Below are 22905 nucleotides of genomic sequence, written 5' to 3'. Positions count from 1 at the left end.
TAAAGCCCCCCACCCAGTGTTTTTGAGGCCTTAACTTAAGTTTAAAACAAATTTATCTGAGTTTTCTCTAGCTTTTTGCATCAATAATACAATGCAATTGTAATTGATATTCAGCATGTTGACTACAGAAAGTCAAAATATCCTCCGGTCATAAATCAAAGATTTATTTATACAACATATTTTACAGAGCTTAGTAAAGGTGACTTAGAATACTGTTGGAGTTTTATGAAAATATATTATACCTTAACCCTAACTGTCTCATGCTTTTTTTCTATAGCATTTGTTGGTAATTATCACCTTATTTACATTCACCTCCTATTCTACTTCTTCCTGCTTTCCTGCTTCCTCTTCCCTGAGGAAAGACCCTGTTCCTGATTAAGAGGCAACTTTTAGGGCGGCTTATTCACTGATTTCCTATCTCATCCCAACTCCCCAAAACTGCTTTCTTCCATTTCTGGATCTTTAAAAGAAAGAGATCAGAATAGAAGTTTATGATAAAGGTAGCATCCTGCCTGAGCTGCTCAGACTTTCTGCTGTCCCTCACAACCCTTGAATTACTATGATAATAAAACTGATCATTCAAAACACTTCTTAAAACTTTTTTCTCACATTTTAATGAGCAGCAAATTATTGGACCTGGCATGTTTCATATGCTACTACTTGGCTAAAACACAGCTGTAGAAGAGATTGCATCTTAGTTTTTCAACAGATATTTTAGACCAACAACATGGTAGAGACACCAGTACGTTTTAGAAAATCCTTAGCACATTTATGCCAGTGAGGTTCTGTTTGTTAGTGTCCTCAGGTGTCTGAAAATCCATAGTATAAAAACTTTTACAAAATCATGTAAAAGTATTTGTAGAATATGACACTTAAAAACCATAAACCTGGTCTTTGTGGGATCAATTAAATTAAAAAACACTTGAAACCATAACCTGTAAAATATAATGGAGATGAGAGCTATTGAGTTGGTTAGATCTATTATCTTTGTATATTTTACATATATATATGTATGTATTCATTATAAAATATTATGAATCTTTTTTGTTGCCTGTGAAAGCAGTGGTCTCTCAAGAATTTATTATATCATGATTTATAAAATTAATCTATAAAAACTAAATATTAGTGATTTTCCTCAGTTCTATTATTTTTACATTATGTAATAATTCACCTTTTTGTCCTTTAAAAAGGCCTAGAATGTTTTCATGGTAGATTTTGATTTGTGTTTAGGCCATCTTTTAATGAGAGAGCAAGCAGATCATGAAGTTAGTTTTTGCTACTTTTAGCATTAAGATATTTATTATGGAAGACTCATTTGAAAGTGACTTTTCCCCAATCCCAGTAAGAGAATAATTTAAGATTATTTTATTTTGATTTGCCTCACAGACTACACTTAGTTTGAGAAAATGTCTGTGATGGTGGCAAGAGGGAGATATAAAATAAACAATTGCAGGGTAGGGAAATGACAGTTTAACAGAGAATACACTAGTTTGCAACTTAAAAGGACTGTCAAGGAGAGTCTTAAAGAGTTATAAAGTAAAACTTTGTCCCTGAGTGTGAATTATGCTGAAATTTTAGATGTATAAAATGAGTGATTAAAACAAGTCAATTTCCACACAAAATAATTATTCTATAATTATATCTAAAATAACCAGTGATTTTGGGAAAACGCAATTATTTTATTTATAAAAGGAAAACTTTTTAAAACAATGCTGGAATAAAATGTCTCTGACATTGAGAGATGAACAAATCTTTTAAATCAGTTTAATGTTTACATGGAAGTCATTTTCACTTAAATATTATTTTACATGCCTGTGAATGATAGTGTAATTGCATTGCAGGTAGTCTTTTAGAATGGGAATTAGAATGAGGAGTACTGATGGCCACAGGAAAGGGGAAAGAGGAAAGTAAAAAATTTGTTATACTTTTACAAATGTGTCACTACTGTTTATAGTTCTATTTCATTAGTGTCAAAAATCACATAAAGATAATAAAATAGCAAGTAAACCTTTATATTTTTGTTTCAAGGATAAAACTGATTTTACTGATGGTGGTTTCATATACATGGGCACATTCTCTTCCTGTGTCCATCTATTTTCTCAAATGGTCATTTGATTAGCAACATATAAAAAACTTAAGAACACTATAAAGTTCATAATAGGAAATTATGGATTTAATAAGCATGAAATGTGATATAAAAGGGTGAGTTTCATGGAGATTTTTATCTTTTTTCCATTTATCAAATCTTTTAATGTTCGACTTGACTTTTATGTGTTCTTAAGTTTTTAGGATATTTAATTTGCTAAATGATTTGCTTTTGAATACAGTCAGCTCTCAGTAAACCAATTTTTGAATTATTATTTATAGAACAATTTTAATCTTAGACTTTATTTTCACTCCCTCACTGTGGTTTTTTTTGTTTGTGTCCTTTAGGACAGGAAAAATGATTTTAATGTCTGCTCAAATAAACAGCCCAAATGCAAATCTGATACACAGCAGAAAACAAGGAAAGCCTAAATATAAAAACATTCTAAAATAAGATTACTTGTGGATTGTCCATTCATTCTCCCATATCATCAGAATGACTGAGAGTTGGCTGTATTTAGAAACTATGATTAAATACTGTGCTTTGTACCGACTGCCTTTAAAGTTTAAAATGACCTTCTTCAAATATTTAAAGAGAGCCCAGAAAATAAAAATAATAATAATAAATAAGTGAAAGATCCTGATGTTATTCTGACATAATTATTACTTTATCTCTCCTGGAAGCTAAGCGAAGCCAGTCTATCAGCAACTGTGTCCACCTTTCTGAGGCTTTGCCTGCCACTAAAAGCGTCCCGCTCCTCCTTCACACCATGAGCGCTCTCTTACCTGGTCTTTCTTACTCCTCTTGCTCTCACAGGCTGTCAGGTACTGTAATGCTGTCTCACGTGTCTGTGAATGTCTCTGGGCTTCTGCTTGCCTCTGGGCCTTGCTTCCTTTGTTAAAATCCCCACATTACGCATGAGTGCTTGGGCATTGCACTTTGTGTTTATTTTCAATGAATATTAATAATCGTTTCTATGTAGTTAGACACTGAGTAGCACTTAGTCAAGAAAAGATTCTGTAACACCACTGATCTTTACATTTCCAGTTAAGGATAAGAGGAGTTTTTGGCCCATAGATTTTAATAGGGAAAACAGTGATGTCTGCCTCAGGGTACCTTCTATACAGTGCCTAAAGAAAGGAAGGAGATTTTCATAAAATTTTACAGCATGTCAATGTTAGAATGCTTACTGTGCCTCCCCCAAAATAAATAAACTGGAAAAATTATGCAGGCAAGGCTTCCTTGGAGTTAGTAAATCATAATAATGTATAAAGTAATGATCGGTTTATGCAGATGTATACTGACTATTGAGATTTGAGTTTAAAAAATTTGAGTTTATGCAGATGTATACTGATTATTGAGATTTGAGTTTAAAAAATACTAAAGAGTATTAATTTTTCAGACAAACATTGTTCCTGGGCTTCAGCCAATTGAAATTGAGTTTGGATACATGTGGTTTACACACAGTGTGTTTTGTGGTTTATTAAGACTTCCGAGCACCAAAAATGATTTTTGGCATAGAAACCTAAACAAAAGGATTTACTTTGCTCTACAGTGAATAGTTAGGTCTAATTCTACTTTTTTCCCAATGATTCTAAGACAAACTGAATCTTCTAACTAAAGAGAGAAATGTTTTCATGTTCTTTATATTCAGAAAGATGGCATTATAAATTAGTATTTATTTAATATTGGCAATAGCCTAATTGTGGCTTTCTGTATCACTAAATTATGTCATACTGTCGTTTAGCAAAGAAAAATTAAAGCTTAATTCCCCTAGAATACATAAAATATAATATTTTTTAAGTTATAGAATATGAGTGAAGAAGATAGTTTTATTAAAAGTCTATGGTTCTTAGAAAACTTTTTTTCCTAGGTGAAAAACAGTAAAAATGGTACATGGGAAAATGGCACCAGTCACTTAAATTACTGATGCCCATTAACTGCTTGATGATTTGATTTAAAAAAAAATACTACTGCCTAAAGATGATTAATAAAATATTTTAAATATTTTTGCTTTCTATTTGGCTGATAGACACCCAAAAGGAATTTTTTTGTGGTTTGAAGTTTTAAGTTTTTACTAGTTCGGAATATGTTCTTATAAGAAATATCTTTTTGTTAATAATCTCATTTTGGAAGCTTTTCTCTCATTCAGGATTATATTTTAGTTTACTCAGATTCTTGATTCTCATATATATGTACACAGTTTCAACAGAAGTTCGATATGATTTAGAGCAGTGGTTCTCAACTGAGGACAATTTTACCCCCCAGAGAACATTTGGCAATGTCTAGAGACATTTTTCATGATCACAACTGGGATAGTGCCACTGGCATCCAGTGGGTGGGAGGATGCTGCTAAACATCCTATGATGCACAGCACAACCTGCACCACAAAGAATTATGTGACCCAAAATATCATTAATGCTGAGATTGAGAGATCCTGATTAAGAGTAAAATGAAGCAGGCCATGCTGGGTCTGTGTTTTCCTGCCTTTGCCATCCTTATTTCTGATTTTATAGCACAAGGGCTAAAGGGACTTAGCAATATAGTGACTTTGAGAACAATCTGCTGTTTGTTCTTTCTCTTTCATTTGACAACTATAGTAGCGAGCTCTGCCTTAGTCTGATGCCATTTATTCTTTACTATTAAAGTGATGGCATTGTCCTTTGTGACTGTCTTATCAAGAGACTGGGCCCAAGAGTGAGGCATATCAGTCTTCAGTCTTAGATTGTACATTCTCCACAGTTTGACATACTAGATTATTAAATTTGTAGGATTATTAAATCCTACTATGTTGGCATATCTTGCTAACTTGTTCCTAAATATAGATCTAGCTAGGTGTACATCTACCTATACATAATATGCAGACACTTTCAATGTTGACTTTCTGGCCACAAGTTCTTTACTAATAAATATGATTGCTAATTTAGTTTCATTTAACATTTTTTGTTTTTGTTTTTAATCTATATGACTATTCAACCCACCAAATTTTGTTAGTAATATAAACAATAGAACATTACTTACCTTCTGATCCCTTTGTGACTCTATTTGGTGGCAGCAGAATTTGGGGAAAGTCACAACCACCAGTAGTCCATTAATATAAATAGCTACATAACCATGTGGGAAGTAGAACTGGCAGTTTCAGTGATTTCTCTTTTTCTCCTTTGTGGGAATAGTTCTTTCCAGCTATTTTGCAATTTTAACTGCTTTTATTTGGGGATATTTGCCAGTCTGTATTGCTTACAGGCCATGCAGATGGTAGATTTTATTTTTCTTTTAGGAACATTGTAGTAGTAATAATTAGAAGATTGGTGATCTTCCCTCATTCTAAAAGAGACTTAATGGAACCTAATTGAAAGTCTCACTTAGCTGCTTCTGCATCTGATTCTCTGGCTTCCAGGTAGCACTTCCCGATTGTCAGGAAGTATTTGTCAGGGTCTGGGCTGATTCACCTTTGGACCTTGTGGGAAACTTCAAGATGCTGAGTTGGTTTACATCTCTTGTGATTTTTGTAGGGTCAAGTTGGTATTGTGCACAATCGTTTTAAAGTTAGGAAATTACTACTAATTTTGCTTATGCAACTTTCTATGAGCGGTAAATGGAACCCAGAATTTTGGTAATTGAAGAATGAGCCTCACTCCATTTAAAAAGGTTGATTAAGGAAGCCTTAGACTAAGTAAAGAATGAGGGAAATTGTTTTGAAAAATAGTCAGACATCTGGAATAAATAGAAGTTTCTGAAGACTTTATACACTTAATTTAATCATGCCGAGACTTAGTGGGGAAAAATGAAATTAAGTAATCCTTACTTGATCATTTTTCTGGTGCTTTGAGTAGAGTTTTAGAAAGCAATGATTTAGTAATGATGCTGTATAACTTACACTATCAAGAAGCTAGAAAGTTAGTGTGTTTAAAGTTTGGATTATTGAATTAGTTATGCTTGAGAGAAAGTGAATAATGTACTGAAACTGAGGTAGAAATTAGCTCTTTGAAGTAAGCCAAAGAAATTGAGTGCTATTCAGAACAGAATGCATTAGACCTCCCGGAATTTATGATGTAATTTTTATATAACTTAGATTGTTCTTTTTAACTATTTTGAATATCAGTTAATCCTGTATCTTGATATTTGCATATCAGTGTGAAAATGGTTTTACATTTGCTATGAAAGAGTAACCCCTATGACACTGTAGAATGGGAGCGTTAACACTAGTTGCTCTTTCTTAACAAATAAAAGGCCAGCAGAGGGAGCTCAAGAATTGTTTTTTGTTTTTGTTTTTTTTAAGGAAAAATATCAAAAAAAAGTTTTTCGTGTTCATTTATTCATTTATACAAAATATATATTGAGTATATTCTTAGTACAAAGTGTGAGAAATGGCCAAGAAATGTACACTTACAAATCAGGAAATTGGATTTAAATTGTGGGATAAGAAGAATTCTAAATTCTTTTCATACTATATCACTTAACAGTTAATTATAGGAATTGCTCAGGGCACCAGTAGCACAACAGCCCTCACAGCACATTTGACATTGTGATTCTCCTATTCTTTCCCATCCTCATCATGGATGGTCCGTCTCACCACTTCTGGTGGTTTCTACAGGCTTGGGCTTTCTCCATCTGGGAAGCCCCTACCAACAGTTTTACAAAAACAAAGCCTTAAAGCTGCGTTAGACCAGCCTGTTGGGAAGGCAGACCAGCTGGTGATGGCAGGCTCTTCGTCCTGCTGTTCTGTTGAGAGCCACTGGGAACCTTGAATTTGGAAGCCATGGTGCTGTGACTGACTGTATTGCATCCCACCAGATGGCGATGTTCTTTATCTTTAAAAAGATGCTGCCAGTGTTGGCCAAGCTCTTGTTTCTGCTTATAGCCCAGAAACCAAAGTCTACCAGTTTTTGGCATCACGTTTAAGTGAATAAAACCCACTCTTCTCCCTATCCATAAAAACTGGCACTTGCCAATTATGTTTTAGAGAATTAGGAAGCTCTTGGGCTCCCTCTGCTGATATTAGATTAACAAGTAGGTTCATTGACAAATATAAACACTTCCCAGAAGTTTCAGTATCTTGCATAATTAGAATAAACAATGAAATAAGATAGCCAGAAGGGGTGGCCTGGTAATATTATTTGGCTTCTGTTGCCTAATACTGAGGAGCCTAGAAGTAGACTTGTGAAAAGGGCTTAGTTCATGCTTGGGGATGTGTGGATAGATCACAAATATGTACGTAGGTCTTTTGTTTCTCTGCGGGAAATTGGACAATTATTGCCTGGCTATTCAAGAGAAGAGTGAAGATAACCTGGAAGGGCGAGGCTTTAATGAGTCTGTCGCCTCTCGTACCCTGGCCTTCCTTTTGCTTACTCCCTAAACTCAGCTTCCCATCAGTATGTAAACTTAGACTGTGACCTAGTACCCTGAATTATAAGTGAAGGATCACACAAATGTCATAGTTTTGAGGTCTTATAATTTTTATCAATACTTTAAATGAAATTTTTATTTAGATAGTATAAACAAAATAGCAGTCCTTTGTTGAAATCCTGTCTCATATTTGGAATCTTCCTACATGACAACTTCTCGTTTAGGGTGAACCAGCGCTTTGGTTTATGGCTCATATTAAAGGGTTATCCAGAGAGTGACACATTGGCAGTGAGTCTCATTTCAGGCGAGGAATTGGGTGACACTGCCAGGTAAGATAATACAGACAGAATTTTGATCAGTCTCTTCTTAGAAGAAGTAAAACTCTAGCTAATTAATTATTTTGGAAAATATGGTGTTATTTGGATGTAAAGTTTCATGACTACATGAGTAGCGTGGAGTCTGCTGAGGGATGCAGTGGTGGGGTTCACATGCAGAACCACATGGCAAGTCCTATAGGACCAGTGCCCAGGCAGTATGGGAAGGAGGGAGAAGGGGACAGATGTGAGGTTTGCATAGAGGATGAGCAACAAGAGAGGAGAGCAACAGGTGTGCCAAATAGGCTAAGGTTGCTGGAGAGTAAAGTAAGCAAGAGCTCCTTGTGGGGGGATCAAGTCTGTGGGGCGAGATCAAGGAGAGCCCTGTATTCACTGTGAGGAGCATGGGCTTGACTGTACAGTAATGGGCTTCGGCAGGAGAGAAGTGGCGTAATCAGATCTTTGTTTCATAGAGAACTCTCTGGGGCCACATAGAGGATAGTTATGAGGGTGGCAAGAAAAGGGGGACAGTGACTAGTTAGGAGGTTATTATAATAACCTAGGCCAAAGATGACGTAACTCCAAAGCTGAGATTCTAGAGAAAGATCATACTTTCCATTTAAAGTATGATCTTCCAGTGCCTCGGGTTGTCTTTGGGGGTTAAGGTGAACCGTAAAGTTTAGAAATGAGCTAGGAGGGATTTCATTATCTAAGGGCATATAGTTTGCAATCATGCTAGCTGAGATTATCCAGTGGGCAGTACTCATCTGTGGTTTTCTGTTTTATGTCATATATATACTGATTCTCTAAAAAGGCTAGTGGATTTTTGTACGTTAGTGGTTAATTGAACATTGCACTTGGTGATATAAGCCATTAAATAATTATAGTATTTTATTTGGGGCAGTTGTGCATATATCCGTTAAAAGGAACAATAGATTTGAAATTCCCATGCTTCCATTTATCTTCCTTTAGAATGTGTTTGTGTGTGGTGTGGGCACACACGTGCACATGCTACTTTCTACTCCCTTTCAGTGTAAATGAGGCGTTCCACGTAGCTCCTGGATCTCTCTTTCCTGGGCATGCCCACCCCAGAAATTCCAACCATTTCTGTGGCTTTTTCTTTTAATTTTTTTCTTCACTTAAATTAAAAAGAAAATGTTTTGTAGAACTTAAAAGAAAAATGTATTTTGGGTGTGGAATATTACTATTAACAAGTATAGGAAACTTTGTGATGTAAATGAAGAAAGATTATCTTACTGCACAGTTATTGTGAAAAAAAAAATATATCTAAAACTACATTTTCAGAATCAGTTGTCTTAAGTAGTGAACTTATTTTTTTAAATCTTGAAATACATCCCTGCATGTTTTGTGTTAATGCCCACAGAAGTGGAAGAATGTCAACAGTCAGAAAATGTACCCGCAGTTGACTCTGGCTGCCTGGTGGCAGAGCAGCAGCAGCAGATCTTTCGGAGCAGCAGCACTCCTGATGTCACTGAGCTGCTGTGCTCAGAGTCTTCTCACGGTATGGAGGAGCTCCAGTTATTAGTGTAGAACTGTAGATTTTGCCTGGGAAGAAGCTGCACGTCATATTGCTTTCTACATATATTCTAACTCTGTTTATTTCAAGGGAATGTACTTTTTAAGTTGATTGCAAGGATGTGGTTTCTGGCAATGAAATGTTTTCAGTATTTTTTTTAATACATTTATCTAAATTATGTACACATATGTACCGTTTTTTCCAGTGTACATTTTTGAGAACTAGAAAGAAGTCCAGAGTGGCAAGAGTAGGCAGGAGGCAGAGAATGTTACATCACAAAGTCAGGGAGAGCAGCAAGTTTGGTAGAAGGCAGGGCAGGAGTAGGCAGATATGGAAGAGCCACAAAAGTTGACAGTGAGAATAGAAAACTGCTCAGACTTGTGAAAAATTTTATTAGCAGCTTGTGGACTCTGCTGAGGTTGAAAATAATAACTTGTAATAGCATTACTTTACATGCTTTCTCCAACAACATTCAGCAACAACAGTGTTTGGAAAGCAAAGAGGCAGATGATTTGACCTATAAACAGTAAATAACATTTTACAATGAAAGCACATGTTTAAATTGTAACTGGTGTCAATGAATATACTTATTTAGTTTAGTTTCGTGAGTTAATTAAGAAATAAACTAAGCTTATTTATCTACAAGTTATTTCACAGTTCTTAATGTCAGGGTCATGCTAACCTCATCAAATGAGTAGAGAAGTATTGCCTCTTGGAAATTCTCTTAAAATACAATTAAAAAAATAACTTGAGAAACGTATTACCTAAAGATTTTCTGTTCTCTGAAAGGTTTTATATAAGATTGTTGTGATTTTTTTTTTCCTTTACATATTTGGTAGAATCTACCATGTGCCTGGAGTTTTCAAATTTTAAAATCGTTATAAGACTATTCAGATTTTCCTTTCTTGTTTCAATTTTGTTAAGTTTTTCTAGGAATTTGTTAAACTCATGTATTTTTTCAAATTTATTGGTCCCAGATTATTTATAAAATCTACTTAAGATTTTTTTAATGTTTACAGGCTTTGTGGTAATATTACTGATTCTGGATTTGTTCTTTCTCTCATTAGTCTTTATTCTCGAGCAATACTGAGCCACCTCACTGGTTTCTTTTCCCCATCAGCTCACCTAGCTAACTCAGATAGCTCTTCTCTGAGATTCCTTCTCCAAGGCCCCCAGAACAGGTCTTTTTGCCCTCCCTTGTGCTAACATAATATGCTAAGTGAATCTGTTGGCCACACTGAGTAGCATTCTATCCTCTCTAAAAGCTCCCTATGGACCAAAGAGACCAGATCTGTAGTGTGGACTTGACCATCAGCTACCAGTTTGCCAGACTCCTGTTTTTAATGTATTTTAGAATATCTAAATTTAGTAATTACCTATATATAAAATTATTTTCCAACTTTACTATCTGAACTGTTGATTTTTTCTGCCAAATCTTTAGGTCATAAGGTAGAAAATGCACAGAATTTGAGTTCTTCAGAGCCTAAGCCTTTTCAAGAGAATAAAGGACATGTGAAGAATGAACATGAAGGAATAACAGTAAGATATTTTCTAACCAAATCAATTTCTCATTAAAAATAAACATGTAAGTTATTAGCACAATAAATTTATTAGTGGCAGTAATACTTTTCTTTAAAAATTTTTTTCCATTTAGACAGGTCATAAGCCTAAACAGTCTTGAAACCTTTTTAAAGTCTTGCCTGCTTTTTATGTAAACTTAGAGTCACATTGCAAAAATAGAAAAAAAAATTAACATGAAATGGAATTTACCACAGGATGTGTATGTGGCCACCTGAAATTTTAATCAGGTATCCTTGCTTTTCAAACATACAGATTCCTTGTTCTTGGCATCATTTAGGTAGTAGCCTCCATCTGACATGAGTTACTAGATAAGGGAGTGTTTACAAAGATCTGTTATGGTTTCTTTTTTTTTAAAATATGTAAAATAGCATTTTTAAAAACAAATATAAAGTATAAAGAAGAAAATTTGAAAGTAGTTCATAACTCATTTATGCAGATAACTCCCGTTTATTTATTTATTTAAAATGTGGTGCATATTCATAGAAAACTCAAACATTATAGAAGTGTTCAAAATAAAAAGAGAAAGCTTCTCCGTTGCCTGGAAAATAACCAGTGTAAAGTTTCTTCTGTCTTTATTTTTTAAAAAGGAAAATACCAGTCTATATATATATATAGCCTGTATGTATATGTGTATTATATGTATATATTCCAACAATTACATAAACACCCACAAACCTACCACTTAGCTTAAAAACTAGAACATTTCTAGTAGCACTGCTTTGGCATATAAATTCCTTCCTTGTCCCCTCAGAGAGCAGAATTTTCTTGGCTTTGTGTTTATCATGCCCTTGCTTTGCTCCGTCGTTTTGCTCTATGTGTATGAATCTCCAAACAATACACCCTTTAGTTTTTCTTATTTTTAAACTTTATAAAAGTGACAGTATTGCTTTATTCACTGGTTAATGTATTTCTAAGATTCATCCACATTATGACATGCAGCTGTAGTTCATTAAGTTTTCTCCACTGTATGATATTCCACTGTGAATATACCACAATTTATTTTCATTCTTTTGTTGATGGACATTTAGACTTTTCAATTTTTTTTAATGAAAGATGCAGCGATGTACATTCTTGTATGCATTTCAAGATTTACATGTTTAAGGTTTTCTCTATGGTGGCTATCTAGGAGTAGAATTCGTGAGTCCCAGGATAGAATAACGATCTTCTTTACAAGAGAATGTATGTTTTTCAAGGTGGTTGCACTACTTATATTTCTGCTAGCATTATGTAAAGAATTGCTATTCATCCATATTCTTACCAGCACTTGCTATTGTCAGATTTAAAAAATGTTATGAGTCAAGTGAGTGAAAATGGAATCTCATTTTTGTATTTTTCAGATAACTAATAAAGTTTAAATCTTTCCATATGTTCACTGATCATGTGTGTTTCATCTGTGAAATGTCTAATGATGTCTTTACCATTTCCTATTGATTCGTTTGTCATTTTCTCTTTAATTTATACTAATTCTTTATATACTCTGAATACTGATCCTATTTTGGTTGTTTCTGGCAAATATCTTCCAATGTGCAACTTATATTTTCACTTTCTGCGTGGTGTCTTTTGATGAACGTATGTTCTTAATTTTGCTATTCTTGATTATCGAACATTTTTATGGTTAGATTTTATGAAAAATTTAAAATACCAACTCCACAGGGATAAAAATATTACCTTATATTTATAAGTGTTTCAGTTTTGCCCTACTCATTTAAATTTTCCCTCCATCTGGAATTTATTCCTATGTATGGAGTGAGGTAGGGATCCAATTTTTTTTTCCCGAGATGGATAACTACTTGTGCTAGGTCCCATTTGTTGAATACATTTTTCCTTCATTGATCTGAAATGCCACCTCTCTCTCATATGTGCTGTTTCCTGGATGTCTGAGGCTTTATTTTAGTGCTTCTAATCTTGATTTATTGGTTACTTTGTTTCTCTGTAAAGTACTACAAAGAGTCTTAATTACTGTAATTACCTACTTTTTTCTCCCTTCTTCTCCCCCTTCTAGTGGAAGCTATTTTTCCACTATCTTTTGTCTTTCATTGCTGCTGTTGAGAAGTCTTCCAGTCATCATATTTGTTGTTCCTTGTTGGTCTTTGTCCTTGTTCTTCATTTGCCCTACAGTATATTTAGGTGCAGTTTCTTTTGGTTTATATATTTGCCCTTTTTGGTATATGCTATGTGCCAAGTATCTGTGGATTCTATCTTCCATTGTTTTTGGAAAATTCTTGGTAATCATTTCTTCAATATTGCCTCTTTTTTGTTCTCTCTGCTCTTTTCTTCTAGAATTCTGGGTAGAAATATATTTATACCTTCTCATTCTGTCTTCCATGTCTGTTAAGCCTTTTTCATATTTTTCGTTCTCTTTGGTCCTCTGGTTTACAGTCTAGGTAATTCATTAGCTCTTTCTTTCATTCAGTTTAATAACTCTCTTGACTCATGTAATCTGCTGTTTAATACTTCCATTGAGTTTTTTATTTTAACAGTCATACCCTTTGCTTCTGAAAGTTCAAGTTGATTCTTTTCAAGTATATCTGTAATTTCAACTAATCTCTTGTTGCTTGTTCAGTTTTGTGATTCTCATCTTTGATTCCTTTAAAAAATTCACATTACAATTCTAAATTCTTTGTCTGATTATCTGAAGTCCTTGAGAGAGGGTCTAAATTCCATTTTGTTGCTTTCGAGACTCTTGTGCATGGTGATTTATTATTTCCTTTGGTGTATGGTGATGGTTGATTGAGTTCCAACATAGTCAATCTTAATTTATAGAAAACCTGGATGTCTGAAGTGCTGGAGTTCCACCAGGACAATATTTGCATTTATTTCTTTCAGGAAGCAGGGAATGCTACTTTAATCTTAGAATCTCCATTCTTTTGCCACCGGCAATGATAATAGATTTACGCTTGGGATAGCCCCATTTCACTTCTCTGGTTTTTTGTTTTGGAGAGGGCAGGGTGTAGATCACTTGGAGTTTTATTTTACTTTCTGTGAGTCCAAAATTGTAATCTATATTTTTATGTAAGATCTAGTTCTATAGTTGGAGGACATTTCATTTCTCAGTTAGAAGCAGAAAAGACCACATTCTGCTTTTCAATTAAGGAAATATCTGGATATATTACTGTTATTACATTAGATATATTTCATCCTTCTTTAAGACTGTGTAATATTTTTTCATATACTGTGAGTCTTCTAAATATTTATGACTGACTTCTGTTTTATCGCTTAATAATTATCCTGTCTTTTAATTATACATCTTAGTCCTTCTCATTTGTTTGCTTGTTTAATATTCATCCTTTTAGCTGGCCAGTTGAATACAGGATTTTTATATATTCTATATTAGAGGACCTTAAATTTACATCTTCATTCCTGGCTCTATCCTCTGTCTCACAATCCTGGATTTTTGTTGCCTACTTATAGGACATTCCTTTTGGATATGCAACTCAAAGATGAAAATTAAAATACCAGAATCTCTCTCAGGTTCCTTTGTCCATCATCTTTCCTTCCTTCCTTCATCACCATCATTTTCATGGTCTGCTAGATTCATATTCTTTTGTCATTTATTTTTATTCCACTGTCATTTACAGCTTATTATAAGCTCTTTTCTGTCATTCTGCAGCATTTTATTTTTTTTTTCTCCCATCAGAAGCCTTTCAAGCTTATTCCTGAATTACCATAACAGTTCCATAGCAATTTTCTTCTTAATTCTGTCCCACAGATAACTACTCAGATTTTCTTTCTAGTTATCTTTTTAATCACAACAAGCTACTGTCTGGAAAATACAGTTGTTCATTTTGTCAATATTGGGTTGAAATTCCTAAACCTGATGCTGAAGGCCCACTGGCAGCTGCCTCGATTAGGAGGCAGTATACATTTTCTTTTTCCTCTTTACCTGTCTGCCCTGCATGGCCTGCTATAATCAGCTTCTTTTCCTGCACATAGAAATTGCTGGTTACTACTCAGTGCTTCCTGCCTTGAATCCCCTCCTGCCTTCTCTCTACCACTTCATGTCTGTTGACTTCTTGAACAGCTGTCCTGTAACTATGAGCCAATTAAGGTAACACTTTATTCTGCATACCTTTTAGAGAGAGTTTATGTGCATATTTTGCTTATGTACCTTGTTATCATTTTGTGTAATTTGTGTATGTTTTGTCTCTCGAAGCAAGGCATAAATTTTAGAGGATGCAGATAGCCTCCAAATGTTTTAGTGCTCTATATTTAGTACAAGGTCCAGTGTTGAGCAGTACTCAAGAAAATCTGTTGCACATTTAACAAGGAAGGCACTGAGTAACCTTTAGAGAAGTCTGGGTGGAGTTTATGCCTTTCCTGCTAGCACACTTACCATTCGTGTATAACTTAGGCCTTTTGGAGAATTGCATTCACTATATGTGTGTGCTTGCTCAGAGGAGCAAATAGAACTTTAAAATCAAATTATCCATATAAGTTGGCATTCCTTCTCAGTAGATTGGTTTAATTGGATGTCAGTTGACAAAGGAGAAGCCATAAATTTCAGATTTTGAGTAATTTATAATTCATTGATAGTCATTTGTGAACACATATCCTTCAAATGGAAAACTGGATTCATTTTTTGTTGTTGTTGTTGCTATTATAATTGTTTCTTTTTCTTTAGAAATGTGGGCTAAAAATTTAACAGTCTTATAAAAATTAAAACTTTCCTGTAACAAATGCGTTATTTCTTTTTGTCTGAAGATCTTAGTTCGAAGAAGCAGCAGCTCTGCTGAATTGGATTTAAAAGATGATTTGCAACAGACACAAGGAAAATGTAGGGAAAAACAGAAGAGTAAGTTCCAAGATATGTGGTCTGTGTTCATTCAAATTCTGAGTTCATATATTTTGTTTTCTTTTTCCTTTCTAACTTAAGTGATATCATGTGAAGAGACATGGTTGTGAAGTGGGACATATTTATTCCTGGAATCTCAGGACTGATAGACAGTTAGTACACACATACAAAAAAAAACCCAGTTCTAGTCAGTTACTTGTATCTTAGAGGCCTGTCTTTCCACCTCTGGGCCTTTTTCCAGGTGAAAGACATGACTAAGGCAGATGGCTAGGTGAGCAGACAGGCCAAGAAGGAAAAATGATCTTCCTCAGAAAGTTCCCACAGGCTATGAGGGGAAAAAAAAAAAGCTTCAAAAGTACATTGAAGTCAGTAGTATACGTATTGAAAAAATAAAGTTTGTTTGGAATCCTGACACATCATATACCATAAAATGTGGTTCTAATACTCTGCTTCCCTCAAGGCAGTTACTTCACAGGGAAGTGAACAACTCAGGTCCAGGGCAGTTCTTGGTGGGTTGTGGCGGGCTCCTCTTGGTTTGTACTTTCAGACCCTGTTGGCTTAGCGTTCTGTGGAAATGCAGTTAGGGACCTAACAGGTTGGTGATTGGGACAACTTTCAGTTCTTTGCAAGTTAAAAGAAAACAGCTGATTAGAAGCAGCAAGGCTGGGGACTGTCAGCAGCAGATATGAAAAGCAGCTGGAAGAGTGAGCAGACAGAGTAGACACATAAAATTGTTATGAAGTAAACAAGAGACGTGGAGGAATAGACCGTCTAGGTCTGTTTGGTGTCAGACAAAATAGTCCTATAAGGCTTAATAGCCTTTGAAAGTATCATTGTATTATGACAGCTTGCAACTTTTTAGTATATAAAAGGGAGAATTTCTGTTGAAGAAAATGTTTTGCAGTGACCCTGGGTGATTCAGCCTGGGTTGAGGTGTAGACATCAGGCTCCTTAGGTCTTCTAGCAAACAGAATAAGCTTGCTTTTGTGGTGGAATCAATTCCCACCCTTTTCTTCTCCCCAGCCCCATTTTAGTAGTTGAATAAGTTTCAGGAAAAAATTTAAGGCCTTGACGTAATCTTTAGGATACTTGGAGTAGCTGAGTTGAAGACCCCTTGAAAAGAATGCCACTTGAGTTATATGTAGTGCTCATAATGACTGAGCTCATAATGACTGTTAAATGCCCTGCACTTAGAAGATTTGTTTCATTGAGCAAGAGCGCCACACAGGTCCCTTTTGAGCTCCTACCCTCTGAATGATTCCTGCTATGTCAGCTGTTTACTTGCCTGTAGGTAATTGTGATTTCTAGCTATTAGTTATCTCACACTTTGATTCTTCCATTGTGCCAGGTGAAAGTGTCAGCAGTGACACAGCTCTGGGCTATAACAGCGAGGCAGAGCTGTCCATGAGCCCATGGCAGACCTGTGAGGAAGATGCGGAACTAAACACTCCTACAGATGTTGTGGCTGACTCTGATGCCCGCCATTGGTTACAACTGAGTCCCACTGATGCTTCAAACTTAACAGGTAACTGTGTCTTTGAAAAGGAGGCACTAGTACTAACAGTTGAGAGATCCTAGAGTTTCCTAATTGAAAGAACTCTGGGGATCCTTTAGTACAATGATGATGCGAGTGCCGCCTCCAACCAAATTGGTCATGGCAGACCCAACTACCGGTTCATAATCAGTGGTGAATTCTGAGCCGTGTATGGAGAGGGTTCTAAAAAAGTGGCCAGATAGCGGAGGAAGCATGCCATGCCTACAGCCACTGTCCACCACAGGAGGAAGTGATGATCCTTCAAGCCTTTGTCATCCCTCACCAAATTTGCTTTACTCTGGAAACAAGTGATTTATCCACCTTACAAAGGTTATCAATCCAGGATAAGTTTAAGACTTTGATTAGCTTACTGATTAATTTTTTTTTTGAAATTTTACTATGAAATACTTGATACATATAAAATAAGTTGTGACATATTTGTAAGTTATAGGCTACAATAATAAAGTGAGCACCAGTGAGCCTACAACACAACTTAAAAAAATAGAACAGCTCCTAAACAAGCGAGGTTTCCTATAGCGCCTTCTTAAGTTTCTCTCTTCCTCCTGTCATCCTGTGACCCTATCTCAAAAATTTATATAATAATTCCCTTGATTTCTTTATAATTTTACCACATATATCTGTGTCCTCAAGTAATCAAATATATCGTATTTTTAAACTTATAAAAAATGGTGTCATACTCTGTATTTTTGCACTTTTTCTCCCCTAAACATTGTATTTCTAAGATTCATGCATGGGCTATAGAGCCAAACTTTTTGGGTCTTCCTTCAGGCTCTGCCAAGACATTGCTGGGTGGCTTTGAGCAAGTCACTTAATCTCTCTGTCCTTCAACCTCTTTTATGTAAAATAGGGATATTAGTCTCTACTAAAGGTTATTGGAGGAATAATTGAATGAACATATAAGGGTAGTGCACAGAATAGTGTGTGTGGAAGCACTCTGCAGTTTTAGCTCTTCACATGCACGCATACATACACATGCACATGCACATTGGTTGACCCTTGGTATGCAAGCCTCATAAAGGCTCAGCTCTCTTACCTGTGTGACAGGGCTGATGAGAATGGAAACACCAAAGAGGAGTTGGATATTTGTTTTGCTTTGTTTGTTAAGTGTCAGGAAAGACGTGTTCTGAGGAACTCACTGTGGGAAATGCTGACCACAGCCAAGTCCTTCCTGGTCTACCATAGTCATGTTTACATGTAGATATCTTTCATGAAAACAAGCTATAAAGTATGTGTTTAATAAAAATGTTATTAAAATGCTAAAAAATTATTTTAAAATTATAAATAAAGGCAAATGTTTTACCTTAGTTTTTTTTTTAACCCAGCAAACTTTTGTTTTTATTATAATATAAAATTTAATCAAAGTCTCTGATATTTTGGAAATTCTTGTTGCAGTAACATTAAAACTTAATAAAATTTACATAGAAAAATGGATTCGATAAAATCTTTTATCTGTAAGATAGGTAAAACCAAGAAGTATGATCTTAATATGTATTTAATATGTGTGTATTTTAATTAAGAATAGAATAATAAACAAAGAAAAACAGACCAGTTGGCTATAAGTGAATAATGTATTGCCTTATAATGCTGTAGCGCTGTCCTTAAAAGACAGTGGACATTTTTGGTCTGTGTATTCAAAACTGCCAGTGGTAGAAGCCTTGCAAAGGCAATGAGAAAATGGTTGTCAAAATCATGTGCTTAGTTTTATAAATTATTGGGTATCAATATGTACTTCTCAAATTTTGTGTTCTTTTTAAAGTGATTTAAAATTCTTTATATACATATATATAATTATAGATAATCATTTTGAATAATAACATTTTAAATTTATATGAGATTTAACAGTTTACAAAGAACTTTGAATCCTCTTTGATTCCATATGGTAAGCAGGTCAAGTCTTACAAATTCTGTTTTAGAGATGGGAAAACTGAGACCCAGGGAGATCTAGTTGTCTAGCTAGATGATAAGTGCCAGAGTTGGTACCAGTTTTTAAAGTGTTTAGTCTCCAGATGCAGTGTTATGTGTACTCCTTTCCACTATGTTGCTGTTAAAATTACAGCTGTAAAACCCTTCAAACTATTTGAGAATCACTAATGTATTTATGGAATAAATAGCTTCTTTGGGCCCAATATACAGACTACCCAAGAGAAACTTATTGTTGTGGTACTATTGAAGGCAGTACTGCACCTTCGACAAGTTGACTTATTTAAACAAAAACTAGTTTTAATTATTTTTATTGAAAAGAAAAACAATTGGGTGATTACTTTTTTTGTCCTTTGGAAAGATTAGTTTTGATCTCATTTCAAAGTATACGTGGGACAGCTCACTTTAATAAACTTCTGTGAGGTAATTTTATATGATACACTCTCTGTTGTGATTAACTCCTCTAAATACTTAGTTCTTCTTTGAAATACTAATATAAGTCAGTACACTCAGTTCAATAGTTCACCTTGTCATCTGTGAAAAGGACAAACTGTAATATGGTAAGGTTTAAGGATTATCACAGTTCTGAATTTAACTTTCTTTTCTTAAGAGAACAATTTCTTTATAAATGTACAAAACAAAACAAAACAAAAACAAAAACAAAAAACCCCGCATGTTAGCCTGACCTTTAGGACACACAAAGAAAATGATCAAATAATTTCAGTATATCTCTGTTTCTCATTGAATAATCCTACCAACAGTTATCAAATGCTTAGAACAATAAACCCCTTCTAAAATCTCAAATTCCTTCATGACTGGCAAGCTAACAATTTAGTTTTATATTTGCTTTCTTATTTAAATCATTTCATGTTTGCTGAAAATAACAGCTAATTTATCGTGCTTTGTTTCAAAATGTGCCTGGCATTTGTTTTAATCAGGTCCAGTAATACATGCAGAAATGGAAATGATCGTCATGAAGGAAGAAGTTTATACTCACAGGTGCCTAGAAACAGGAGGCGTGGGGTTACACAGGGGAGGATTGTTTGGTCAGGAGGCAAAGGGAAATGGGAAAGCATGGGCAACAGCCTTTGTTGTCATTTCCATGAGAAAGGCAAAGCAAGACAGGGTAAGCAGATTTAGGATTGGCTAGTCTAAACAATTTCAGCAAACTCTGGAGCATAGATGCTGTCCCTGGTTGCTCTGTACCTGGCCCTGGAGTGACTATGGCAGGTGAGTATATTAGCTTGATGTGGAAGAGCTGGATAAAGGAGGTAGCTGGGAGGTACAGCTGTGGATTGGGTAGTTTGCATACGAAAGGTACACTTCCTGGTTAAGCTGTTTACTATCTCTAAGAATTAGTAGTTATCCATGGAGGGGCAGTCCCTTCCTGGTCTGGAGGCACCAAATGCCAGAGCATCAGGAATACAGAAAATAAAGAAATATTGTTAATATATGCATAAATTTTGTTCTGTTTAGGTAATGATTTTGAGGAATATTTATGATTCTATAGCTAAGAATCAGTATTACTGCTGATTCTCATTTAGCGAATAAGCTTACAAACCAGAAATATTTATTTTGATGCTGTAAGAAATAAAAAGATGAATAAGTCATAGCCACAGTTGACTTAAGAGATTATCAAGAGGACAGAAGACATCCTGATAATGACAACTAATGTGATAAGTGCTATGAAATTTATTTAAAGAAAGTTTTAATCACAGGGGTAGACAAGTAGACTAGTAGAATGTGTTATAAAATACATAACTGAATCCATAAAGGCACGGAATCATGATATTATGAAAGAAGTGGCATTCTGGATCTGGCAAGGAAAGGATTTATTATTTAACAATGCCCGTGGAACAAGTATTTAGCCATATGGGAAAAAAATGAAATGCAATCCCTACCTCACACCATGTTCATAGTCATTTCCACATGGGTAAAATACTTAAATATGAAAAAGAAATTCTAAAAACTTTTAGAAGAAAATATTTTCTAAAAAATGTCTAAGACCTTAGGGTGGGGAAGGTTTTCTTAAATGAAATTTTTAAGAAATTGATAAGAAAAGTATCAATTATGAATTCAACTTCAGCATAATTAAAACTTTATCAGAGAAACTAAGAATTCTGAAGGGTGGCAAAACCTTAAAGAGTAAAAGCCAGCTTTGGTGCTCTTTCCTTTCCAGGTTCCTGTCAGGTCAGTGATAGGTTTTAAGATAAGGTTTAGTAAGAAATGATGGCTAACATTTTGTTTTAGTGGGAGGGGTTCAGTGGTCTTCTCCCACTGGAATATAAGCTTGGTTGTGTTCAGAACTGATTCTTAGCTCCTAGAATGATACATGGCAGGAGAGGAACATTCAGTAAATACTTGAATCAGTGAATGAATAAGCTTTAAGTTGCAGGCTACTGTTTTATTTAGTGAATACAGAGATTATATTTTGACCCTTTTTAATAATAAAAGATTATATTTTGACCCTTTTTAATCTTACATTTGATAATGTAAGATTAAGTTTCAAAATCTTTTTTTAGTTATTATATTTATCACAGCCCTGCCTCCAAATGCTGTTATAGAAATCCTTTTACTACTTCTGCTTTTAATTATAGCTCTGCATGTGAGTTACATTCACAGTTACCTACTACCAAAACTGTTTTTGCGGGAATGGTTTGTCAGTGTTGTCTACCACTAGACACATTTTTGGAATTTTCATCAGGCTTTGATCTGCTCTGAAGACATGAAATATTATAAAGAAAAATAACAATGATAACTACCATGGGATTAGTTGCTCACCTTCTGAAATCTTTAAAATGAACAACAACAACACCGAAAAGCAGATGAGGAAGGAGAGGAGGGTCAGGCTGTAATGGTGGCCAACAGAATGCCAGCCAACCTGCTACCTCTCCCTTTGGATCTTCAAAGTCCAGGCCTGATTTTTTTGGTACCAGAATTAAGGTTTCCAATCGAGCCTTTCGGTTTGTGCCTTTAGATTTCAAGTGAAAAGAGAAATTTATTTCCAAAGTGCCAGCTATATTTCTTCAACATTCTACCAAGCCTACATAAAATTGCTCCTATGTGAAATCGCCATTTGGTCATAAGTGCCTATTTTACCAATTACCAAGATTTAGTTAATGGCTAAAATCCTTTGCATGTTTGCAGAGTTACAAACTTTATATTACTCTGTTAAAATCATATATATATTTGGAGAAAGATAATTTATTTACTTTCAAGGGTTCCCAGTTAAATTAAAAAAACATTTAAATACCCCTTTACCATTTAGTAATAAATAAATGAAAAGATACTAGGCTAGCATACTAGTTCACTCATGAAAAGGAAAATAAAACTAAATATTTGGTGTTTTTAGGGCGAACATGAAATTTTCTGAAATCTCTCAAATCCCCATTTTTAATAAAATACTGCTTCACTGTGGAACCATCTACATGTAAAATGTCAGCATCTGTTCTGTTACTTATGCCACGAGTAGAATAATTTTGGGTAAAAACATTTCAACTCATTAAAAAAATTTTGTCATGGTAATATTGAGTGTGCCATCATTTCAAATACTTCAAAAAGATGCACCATATTTTGATAATGTTGGGATATGTCACCTAAGATTTTATCATTGAGGTATAAATTTTTCAGAGAGCAAAATAGTATTGAAGCATTTTACACATGGAGTCCTTTCATAACTGAGAATGTGTTAGGTGGCAGGTGCCATGGAGTTGCAGGTGATGAGGTGCCTGACCGACGTTTACTTAGAGTTGCTACTCAAGCACAAGTCCAGGG

The 22905-nt window shown here is 34.8% G+C and overlaps 1 protein-coding gene across 1 annotated transcript in view; it reads left to right on the top strand.

Moving 5' to 3' along the window:
• The window catches only part of RALGAPA2 (Ral GTPase activating protein catalytic alpha subunit 2), a 295774-nt gene that overhangs the window by 106972 nt on the left and 165897 nt on the right, over positions 1-22905 (top strand). The window contains exons 17-20 of the mRNA XM_011371357.2: positions 9131-9268; positions 10725-10822; positions 15566-15656; positions 17005-17181. Coding sequence (XP_011369659.1) covers positions 9131-9268; positions 10725-10822; positions 15566-15656; positions 17005-17181 — 504 coding nt within the window. The remainder of the gene's footprint in view (positions 1-9130; positions 9269-10724; positions 10823-15565; positions 15657-17004; positions 17182-22905) is intronic.

Source organism: Pteropus vampyrus, unplaced genomic scaffold (assembly GCF_000151845.1).
Source record: "Pteropus vampyrus isolate Shadow unplaced genomic scaffold, Pvam_2.0 Scaffold7, whole genome shotgun sequence".
Taxonomy (NCBI): domain Eukaryota; kingdom Metazoa; phylum Chordata; class Mammalia; order Chiroptera; family Pteropodidae; genus Pteropus; species Pteropus vampyrus.
Note: the sequence above shows the minus strand (reverse complement) of the source record. Positions and strands in the feature narration are given on the sequence as shown.